This window comes from Cebus imitator, unplaced genomic scaffold, assembly GCF_001604975.1.
Source record: "Cebus imitator isolate Cc_AM_T3 unplaced genomic scaffold, Cebus_imitator-1.0 Scaffold14, whole genome shotgun sequence".
Taxonomy (NCBI): Eukaryota; Metazoa; Chordata; class Mammalia; order Primates; family Cebidae; genus Cebus; species Cebus imitator.
In genome coordinates this window covers 429,794-440,788 of record NW_016107329.1, presented here as the reverse complement: position 1 = coordinate 440,788, position 10,995 = coordinate 429,794, and the positions used below count along the sequence as shown (strand labels likewise).

General features: G+C 34.8%; 1 protein-coding gene across 1 annotated transcript in view; it reads left to right on the top strand.

Annotated features, from left to right (window-relative positions):
- The window catches only part of LOC108284379, a 100,542-nt gene that overhangs the window by 84,341 nt on the left and 5,206 nt on the right, over positions 1–10,995 (top strand). Inside the window, exon 5 of the mRNA XM_037729355.1 lies at positions 5,186–5,296. Within this exon, the coding sequence (XP_037585283.1) occupies positions 5,186–5,296 (111 nt within the window). The remainder of the gene's footprint in view (positions 1–5,185; positions 5,297–10,995) is intronic.

Sequence of the window (10,995 nt, the reverse complement as noted above, 5' to 3'; positions counted from 1 at the left end):
CAACTTCTGCCTCCCAGGTTCAAGTGATTATTCTGCCTCAGCTTCCTGAGTAACTGGGATTACAAGCACGTGCTACCACATCCGGCTAATTTTGTATTTTTAGTAGAGACGGGGTTTCTCCATGTTGGTAAGACTGATCTTGAACTCCTGACCTCAGGTGATCCACCTGCCTTGGCCTTCCAAAGTGCTGGGATTACAGCCATAAGCCATGTGCCTGGGCTGTTTGTTTTTGATGCAAGTTGCTATCTCTAGTGCCTGCAGGCATAGGATGCTGATAGACAGAGAAGTGGTGGAGGGCTATTCTAGTCTGTGGAAGCAGTGTTAAAATTTAACAAACAGTAGTACATTGGATTGGGACTGTGAGTTGGGGAATCACCCTGAAGTACCTGGAACCAAGTTCCTAGAAGGAAGGGGTTCTCGAGGTAGCATTGGGTCAATCCATGAAGGAAATTGAATGTAATCTTAAGGGATAAACAGGGATAGCAAATTTTCACATGCCTTTAGTTTTATCTATCATTTTCCTTAGTGTCCCTATCCCACCTTTATTTTCTCTGTCCTTTGGAAAAGTTCCTGGGCAGGGTTTATTTTTGTGGTTGGATTATATGATAATGTATATCTTTAAGCAAATTATTCACAATACTATTTTCTGCTACTGGGAGTGCCAAAATCTAATTAGATCTGCCACATTTTTTTCTGCCAAAAAAATGTATATCACAAAAGTTGTTTTTACCCTATAAAAATGTGTGATTTTTCCATAGCTAATAGAAGAGAACCTACGTTTAGGAACCTACACTGATAACCAATTAGTACTGAGATTTATGTGTATATAAACATAGTTTGTGTGATATATATACATTAATGTATTTGCTACAGAAAAACATATGTCATAGTGTACACTTTTCCATTTAAATCATGATTTAAAATATATACACCATTTGATGGGTTATCCTGATTCTTCTTTTACCAGTCTGCACATTGCATGAAAATCATTTATGACAGTGATTGATTTAATTGAACCCGGTTCTGAGAGAACGAGTGTTTTAATTAAAAATGTTGGGTATTTTCCCCCTGAATCTGAAGGCATTTGGGCTGATTTGCATTTCTTTCAGTTCTGAGTGTTAAGGGTAATATATTATGAAACATCTTTTTTTTAATTGATATGTATGCACATTAGTTTTCATTATTTCTATTTTAATTAACATCAGAGATCATAATGTTTTGCAAGGATTATCTTCAAAACATTTTTAGTAAAATTATCAGGCACACTAAATAGAAAATAAAAGGCAAAACTGGAGGAAAAGGGGAATTAAGACAGGCAAAGAAGAGAGACTAAGTTTTTATATTTTCTAAAGCAGAGTAGATATTCCGAACCGAAATGTTTTAGAAGATAATAAAGAACTCTAATAATTTTATGAGCTAAAAAGTGTTTTGAATTTTTGTATGCCTAGCTAAAATATAAGTATAGGACTCAGATATTTATTTTTCACTTATTCATTGGGAACCTGTATTGTAAGAGTTTTGGGCACATCAGTATTTAAAACAAAAATACTTGTTCTTGTAGGACTTATATTTAACATTTTCTAGAAAAATATCATGCAAGCCTTCTTATTCCATCAGTTTATTGAAAGAGCATGTACAGTAACACATTTGTCTCACACATGTAATATTTTCACACTTTTATATCTGAAGGTATTATGTGCATTTAGGATGAGGTTTCATTTTAATTATGGTAGCAATATTTCAGGCTGCCTTTACATTTTCATACTCCTTTGCCTGATTTCATGTTAGATTTCAGTAGTTCATCATTTGTTTTTATTACTAGTTTTTGTACTTGTTTTTAACCACATAATCCATGTAAGAGAAAAATCTCATCTTTGTTACTGGTTTGGTGTTTATTTTTGCTTATTTTATTAGTATCATCTCTAATCCATATTACCTCTATGGGATTTTCCCCTGTAAACGATTCTAACTTCAGTTAAACTAGATAATATAACTTATAAATCTACTTAAACAGGAACACATAAATTGCTACACGTTCACCTATGATACCATAAAATTGTCTGAAGGAAGAATTTGACCTCATCTGAGATTTCAGGGAAGTACTCTTGAGGAAGTAGAAGTGTTGATAGAGGGAGAGTGGGGAGGAGGAAAAGGAGGTAACTACAAAGGTGTGTGAGTGTGGGTACATGCCCATTCAGATGTGCAAAGGGACATTTTAATGTAGGTGGCCATATCTGAGACAGATAATGTTAAGAGAACAGGATAGATGTGGGAAATCATGGAATGTTTGTAGGTAACCCAAGTGACCCAGTTGAAGCTACTTGCAGGGAATGGGTAGGGGCTATAGTGAGCAGAGCCCTCAGATAAGGCAGGGTCTTACTGTGGCAAGGTGTGTACATAATTCAGTGGGTAGTGAAGAGTCACTGCGTGTTTCCAGATCTGATGGATTTGAACAGACAAACTACAGGTGCGAAGACCACGGAAGAGAGGTAATGAGGGGCTGGCAGTGAAAATAGAAAAAAAAAAAAAGAGTGAAAGATATGTGAAGATGCATCAAAAGGAATTGAGCAACTCATGTGTTTTAAACTTATGGTACTGACTAGCAATTTTGGCAAGGTTTTAATGGGACAGAGATTTATTGGAAATGTGGCCAATAGAAAAGTGGGATGGATCCTAAAAGAGATTTTTAAAGATTTTTGATCCTTTCTAACCTTTGTATTCCTGCTTTGTAATCACAAATTTAGCTCTGGGTAGCAGGATTTGGGTTTAGACACAGTTGTGGTTGATCTTCAAAATACAAGTTGGTTTTGGTTTTTGAAACAGATTGATTTGCATTTTATGTTTAGTGTTAAAAGACATTTTAGTTCAATTGTTCCGCTCATAGAGGCTGCATCAGGTAGCAGTTAAGTGGGCAGGGCCCAGAGCCAAGTGCTCAGACTCCAGCTGTTGACTTATTAGTTATGTGCCCTTTGTCGTATTATTAATACTTAATTGCTCTGTGTCTTGATTTCTTCATCATCCAAGTGGGCTGCTATTAAGTAAGGTCATGGTGAGGATCCAATGAGTTAATAATAGCCTATGCTTCTAACAGTGCCTGGCACCTGAGAAGAACAAAATCAATGGCGTTATGGTTTCTAAAAAGTGAAAACATCTAACAATATGTAACCAGATAAATCAAAATCAATTTGTTTGTATTTTCTTGAAGTTAAAGGAGAGCTCAAAGACATAATTTTACATTTAATTTGTGCTCCCTCATCCAAAGTGAGGCATAATCCCAAAGGACTCTGTTTGTGTAAGTGTGAGGGCGTGAGTGTGTGGGTGCGTAGGTGCCTTCTCACTGCCTTGCCTGATCTAGTTAATTCAACTCCAGAAGACATAGTAGCTCAAACAGGAGATTGCTTAGAATTAAGTGATGTCAGAATATAAAAGTTTTTCAGAAAATTGTGAATCACTAATAATCTCAGTATTTTTTCTTGACAATTAAGAGAATAATACAAAATTATTCTTTTTTTTACATTTTTTTACTCTTTTTGCTTTGTTCTCTTCTTTTCCATGCCACTTATTTTCAGTGAAGAGCATAAATAAAATACAGCAAACTAAGAAAGAAGTCTTTAGTACTTAGCCCAGTCAAGTATGCTGAGTAATGGGCAGACTAAGGCACAGTAGTATTGTTATCAACTAGTGCATCTCTTAGGATTTCATGATTCTGGAAGTTACATGCTACAGAATGAGGAACATATTTAACACAATCCAATAATCACCTAGATATTTATTTTTAAAATCCTAGTCTTTTAAAAGCTTTCATACTCTGATATGGCTAGTCACACCGATGTGACGCTGTGCTGTTCATGCACTATTTTCCAATATTATATCATCTATGAAGCAAATCTGTGTACAGTGGAGTCATGTCTCAAATGATCAGTTATAAAAAGGTGCATAGAAATAGATATTGAAATTCGTTGTAATATCTTCAGGACTAATAAAGAGCTTAAGAATACGCTGGGTTTGAACTGCATATTTTTTTTGGCATTTTTTTTGTCTTTACCTATTTGCAAGACCACAATTTTTTCTATAGATTACAAGGTGCTAGGTTTTATTACTCAGTCACATCCCGCTGTTTTGACAGCCATTGCATTAGCATGGACCATTCAGCTGTTGCTGAGAAATGCCAGTTGCCATGGTGAAGATTATGATGTCCCACATCCAATCTGTCCCTGAGATGGGGATGGCCTTTGCAAAACCACATGCAAATATTTGTTTTCAAAGGTACAACTGGCTCTTTGTGAAGCTCTGGATTACTAGAGTGGTTGTCTTTTCAATGAATCATCAAATGAGGATCTATTACTGCATGATTTTTCTTTTTTTTTTTTAAATAAACTTCCACTGCCCTTTATCTCAGCGCCTGTTGACAGAGAATCAGATTTCATATTGTATAATTTGACTGTCCTTTTTATTTATACAAGTTAATGAGTTTATCTGTTTAATTTGTCTAATTTCTCTATTTGATTGCCTCAGAGCTGACCTCACATGCATGGGTTTGTTGGGTTTCTCCCTGAACTCACAAGTAGAGTTTTCCATTTTCCTGTCGATCATATCCAAGCACCACAGATACTTCCATGGAAGTAAGAATGACGCTTTGAATATCAAGGGATGTTCTCCAAATTGGGGCTTTTCCTAAGAATATGTATCAAATATTAGTATGCATGTTTTTAAAATATAGATTTGTTTTGTTTTGTTTTTAATTTGGGGATTACTTGTCAATTTAAGCAAAAGGAGAACTCCACTAAAAAAGCCTTTAATAAAATTTCTGAGAGTCACCAGCTTGCAAAACTTGTGCACTACCATCATGAATGGTAATATTGCTTATATTAATTAGTTTATAGTTTATAATTTAAACTAATAATTAAAATGACAGTTTAATTAGTTTAATAGTTTTAACAAATAATTTAAATATACCACTTTTATAAAACAGCCTGTTTCGGTGGCTTACTACTGCATTTCCTTTACCTTCTATAAATAGTATACTGCAGGTTTGATAAAACACAGAAGCATCTGGGAGACGAAATAAAATGCGCTACTTGTATAAAATGTCCTCTTCTGAAAAAGAAAGAAAAAGAAACAGAAAAGAAAAAGGAAACTATGGTGACACATTGTGAGGCTTATGATAACTATGTTTGCCTTTCAGATCCCCAGCTCAAGGGTATAGTGACCAGGTTATATTGCAGGCAAGGCTACTACTTGCAAATGCACCCCGATGGAGCTCTCGATGGAACCAAGGATGACAGCACTAATTCTAGTAAGTGACAACCACAGGCTGCCAGTTACACTCTTGATAGAAGATAAACTGCTACTGAAATGACTTTTTAAGATTCATTTGCAAATGTTTGGTCATGTTGGTTCATCTTTACGAATGTTACACACTAGAATGCCATTTACAATTTTATTTAAACTACGTGGATGAAAATATTCATGAAACAACCAAAGAAACCTGTGATTTAAAGACAATTATGTTACTATTTTTGTTTTTCATTCAAACAATTGTCATACCCAGAAAATTACTCTTACTTTTAATCTTATAAAAGTTAAGTAACTACACTAGTGTATTTAAGTAAAAATTGATTACATGTTTTCTTTCAATGTATTATTTTATTGGGCCCTGAAGTTCTTAATGATGCCTGTGAAAATTCAAAAGCTACAGGGAATCGTTTTGGCTTTTTTTTTTTACATAATAGAAATATAATTTAAAATTATTTACATTTAACAAGAAAAATAATGTCTTTCTCAGAGAAAAAAACATGAAGGTTGTGTATCTCTAAATTCATTGTGCAAAAATATTTAATTACTTTAGATAATTGCATCTGTGATAATTTTTAATTAAACAGCTACACATCTTCCATTGTATTAATGTCTGTTTTTTTTTTGTTTTTTCCTATTTCTTTATATATAACATTTTTCCATCTGGTGTCTCTCCTTACTCAACTGTCTGTGTTTTGCTCTCTCATTTTCTGTTTACATTGGCATCTGATTCTTTTTTAATTAAACATATTAGTTCCAAAATAGCATACTTTTTACTGTTTAGGGGAGTTAGTGAAAAGCAAAACTATTTTTATTAGAAATATTTAATCATGCTGGGCGCGGTGGCTCACGCCTGTAATCCCAGCACTTTGGGAGACCGAGGCGGGTGGATCGCGAGGTCAAGAGATCGAGACCATCCTGGTCAACATGGTGAAACCCCGTCTCTACTAAAAATACAAAAAATTAGCTGGGCATGGTGGCGCATGCCTGTAATCCCAGCTACTCAGGAGGCTGAGGCAGGAGAATTGCCTGAACCCAGGAGGCGGAGGTTGCGGTGAGCCGAGATCGCGCCCTTGCACTCCAGCCTGGGTAACAAGAGCGAAACTTCGTCTCAAAAAAAAAAAAAAAAAGAAATATTTAGTCATAAGAAACATTATTGGTGGATCAAAAGTAGATGTGATTTTTTTCATTTATGTATCTCTTATTCTTCACCTAAAAACATCATTCCATGAAAAGAAGTGTGGATTTGAATAATACACATACTTAAATCAGAAGGGACTTCCTTTTAAATTTATTTATATTTTATTATATATATTTTTATCAGCTCAATTTAAGATTCAGCACTTCCTTTTAAAAAATCTAATCATCAAATTGCCAGTAACACTGATTCTGAGAGCAGTTAGTGATATAAAACAGATTATTTTTACATGCGGTTTTGCCATTTGAAATACCATTATTTTTCTAGTCACTGTGTTTCACTTTTTATATTTTGTGTATTGCTTCACTTTTTATTTTTTCTTCAATTTCTTTTTAATTTTTGTGTTTGTCTGCATTTTCCTCATCAATTTCTAACCTCGTTACTTTCTTTGTGTCTCATATTTTTTATTTTTAAATTTTTCCTTTTATATTTATTGGTTTATTTTTGCTTTATTTCCTTTTTGATATAGGAAAAGAGAAGGTAAAGCAGTTCAGCTACAGAGGAAAGGGGAGGCATTTTATGCCACACATTTACTTGTGCAGCTTTCGTTATTAGTTTGGACTTTTAAAGATTTTTGGTACTTTGCGATCTTTGACCAACAAAAAATGTCAGCTTCTTATGGTTCAGGCTCATACATGTATCTCTGCTCTGTTTCTTTTCCCCTTTAATCCCTTACTTATTTGTTAACAAAAGCCATTTCCTGTCTCTTCTGTCTTACTGTTGTGTAGGTCACAGAGTTTAGGGATTCATAATTTCTGATGTCTTCATTGTTCTCTGATTTTGTTTGGCCCGAGAGTATTAGAACATGAAAACTAGTTTTCCATAACTCTGATCACTAGATGAGCTATGACACTCTGAAAGATTCATCAGACTAAAGACTGATGCTGTCTATTTCATGACAAAAGTTTTCAAGACAGGACATACACCATAGCTGCATGAACACATGGCTTTATTGGACTACTGGAAAAAATAACTTCATTCAAACAAAGGTTTTGTGTGTTTTTTCTCTAACTTTTTAAGTTTGTGTATGTTTTTGTCATGCCAAACAAATTAGTTACCTTTAAAGATAGGAATCAATATAATTTTGAGAAGTGTCTATTAGACATTGCCTTTTAAAAGCATACTGCTTCAGAATTGAATAAGGACTTTCTAATTATAGAAGTGCAGATTTATTATATGCATACTTACAGGTCTGGTTATCTGAATAATTTCAAAGACTAAACTGGAAAGCTGAGATACTAAAAAACACTCCACCTTCTGCTCTCTAAATGTATGGGGTTTTTTTCTTCTTTATCTGCAGTAGAAGGAGCGAAAAACTCAGAACAAGTCTTGAAATTTCTTCTGACACCCTAAATGCTAGTGAGAAACAGTCCTGAGAAGGAAGATGAAACAGGATCTCCTTTAAAAGCAAATCAGAAGAAAATCATAATGCCCACACTCGAGGGACTCAAATTCCTATGCAAAGACATGCTCCACAGCTTTTCTGAGACATTATATTGCATTGCACATGCACTGTAAGCCAGTTAGTTTAGTTTGTTACTATTTCAACATTTGCAAAGAAATAAAGAAAAACACAAGGTAAAATAAATGTTCCCTCCTCAAAAGGGCATACAAATTCTATTACTATAAAAGTTAATAAAATTGGCAGGATTGTAACAGATTTATAAAAGTAATAGAAATTACTAATTTATTTTTATGTCCTATGACTTATATAAATTGCAAAATGGTGTTTCTTAGGATGAATTTAAAGACATTTTCTTTTCTCTGGTTCATTTCAGTAGCCTCATGAATCCCAGGAAAAATGTAAGCACTGAAAAATTCTTTTAAAAGCGGGATGTGCTTTAATAAGGCTGACAGGTCCTACTTAGAGTACAGCTCTTTTGTTGTGAGGAGGGAGGTGATGCAATAATGCTTGAATCATTCATAAACATGTCTCTATTTGTTTATAACTCCCTGAATGCAAACCATGGGTTAGGTATCCATAACTAGGAAAAATAATAACAAATAACCTAAAACCCAGATAGCACTCTAAAAGTCACTAACAAAATCGAAGACTTGAACTTTCATATCTTCATGATTTAGGTTCAACCCATTTCCCACACTAAATATAGAATTATTTCGAATAAGAAAAAGACAGAACCATCCTGCTAAACTGCCTTTGTTAAAAATTTCAGATGAATTATGAAGAGGAAAAAAAGGCCCACTGCTAGGCCAACCTTGGCACCCCTGTTCTCCAAGGTTTCCAGTCTAAGATCTATAGATCTCTGGGAAAGAAAAGTAGCAAAAAAATCATTGATGATGAGTAAATGGTTCTAGTGGAGAAAATGCTGTAGCAAGTTGACTACTTATTATTGACTACCATAATAATGGAAAGATCTTTCACAAAAGGAAGTGAGCACCTAGGTAAACTCATTGCCACTCTCATTTAAAGAACTTCTTTAAAATTCTTCTAAACGTGAGCATCCCCACGAACAATGGTATTTTATTAGTGGGTGATTTTTCTTTTCCCCCAGTTTGCTTTTAGGGATGCCATGGAGTTTTTTCTGTGCTTTTAAACTTCATTGTTCCTATGACAGACAATATATACTACAAGCAGAATAGGACTTGACAGATATCAATATGCGATTAACTATGGCAATGTTAAAATCTCAGAAGTCCCTCTCACCTTAGAAATTTTCAACCTAGTAACTTGATACCAGGTAATGCTCAACCTGGTAACTTGTAAATACTTTACGTATTTACAAAATACGTAAAGTATTTTGATCACTCAGTGGCTACCACCCACAGGCCTTAGGATGGCACTTCTCACCTTGGTTTTATATTAGGGCCATTTGAAGAGCTTTTCAAAAAAATTCCTTATGTCCTAAACCCATTTCCAGAGATTGTGGGATGTAGTAGCTATGGGGTTGAGCCTGGCCATCCTGTGTTATGAACACAGCTAGTTTTTATATGTGGCCAGAGTTGAAAATCACTCTTATATGAAGAACTAGCGTGTTCCACAAATGAACCAAGTCGCAAAAACATCTTCATTATTCTTACTCCCGTAGGCTTTGTGACATTGCCTTATAATTATATAAGAAACAAAGAGATTGGAGAAATAGAATTATGTCTCAATGTGAGTATCTGTGGTTTTAATTAGCACAGTTCTGTCTTGGCCAGCTCTGAATGGTTCTCCACATTTTAGTGTATATAAGCATTCACTTTCTACTCTCATTCTGTAAATTATGATACCTCGTATTTTATAATTCAGATCCCAACCAAAACCCAAGGGAAAAAAAAAAAACTAGTATTTTTTCAATATGATCACTTTAAACGATCTTGTATAATTTTTCTGTTTCCCATAACCACATCATTTTGGTGAATTCATGATCTATTTGTTTTCTAGAATTATACTACCTGGCCTAAATCAAATATATGGCACCTACAAATACCATTCGGAGTGTGTGGAAGTTAGAAGAGGAAAGTGAGAATAATTAACTTTGAATTAGTTACGTTAGCGTAGCTTGCATGGACAGGCATATGGTTATGGTTTTCCCGCTACAATTTTGTGCATAAATCAGGAATTATTCTATGGTGCCCATTGTTTCAAGATGTAAGGGATATGGTACAGTTCAGGTATTCTAAACAAGGGTGAATATAGCCATTTCCCACCAAGAAGGAATATTGAGAATTGCCAATAGCACAGCTATTACCTCTCAATACTTAACAACTCCACATCCAGATTTAATATTAAATAATGGAAATGAGGGAAAAAACCTTATTATTTCATAAGAATAACATAATCCCCTAAAATGCTATAGCAGAAAATCTGATATTAGTTTACATAGTGAAACTAGTATCCAGCTAACCATAGATGCCCCCGAGTATTCTTCCAGTGATAATTATTCATGGCCCTGGCCTGAGGTTTTCCTTTAATATTTGTGTAGCACAGACATCTCAGGATCTTGAGAACAGTAGCATGTAATAATCTGAAAAGAGGGTGCAATTTTCTTCATCCTATTAAGAGGAAACATGTCCCTGAGAATTAAATAGAACACAATTTGTAAAGTTTGTTTTTAATTATGTGCTACTTAGACCCTTGGAATGAAATCCAAATTGCCGACATTTTTCAAATGATTTGGCTTTGTGCAATACAGTTGAGGGCCTGACGTTGGAATTGTATTTAGCACATTTATGTCACTATTTTAGTACTTTCAGTTTCTGTTCTGTCCTGCTTAGAAGTGGAATTAGTTAAGAAGGACTTGAGTAGGAGCAGAGAACCTCACTGTAAATAATTAATAGTTCTCCTATAAATGTATCTATAATAAAATTTCCAAAATCATCAAGCAGTTATTGTTAAGAATCATGTGGCCAGGCGTGGTGGCAGGCACCTGTAGTCCCAGCTACTTAGGAGGCTGAGGCAGAGAATTGCTTGAACCCGGGGGCTGAAGGTTGCAGTGAGCGGACACGGCACCCACTGCATTCCAGCCTGGGCAACAGAGTGAGAGTCCATCTCAAAAAAA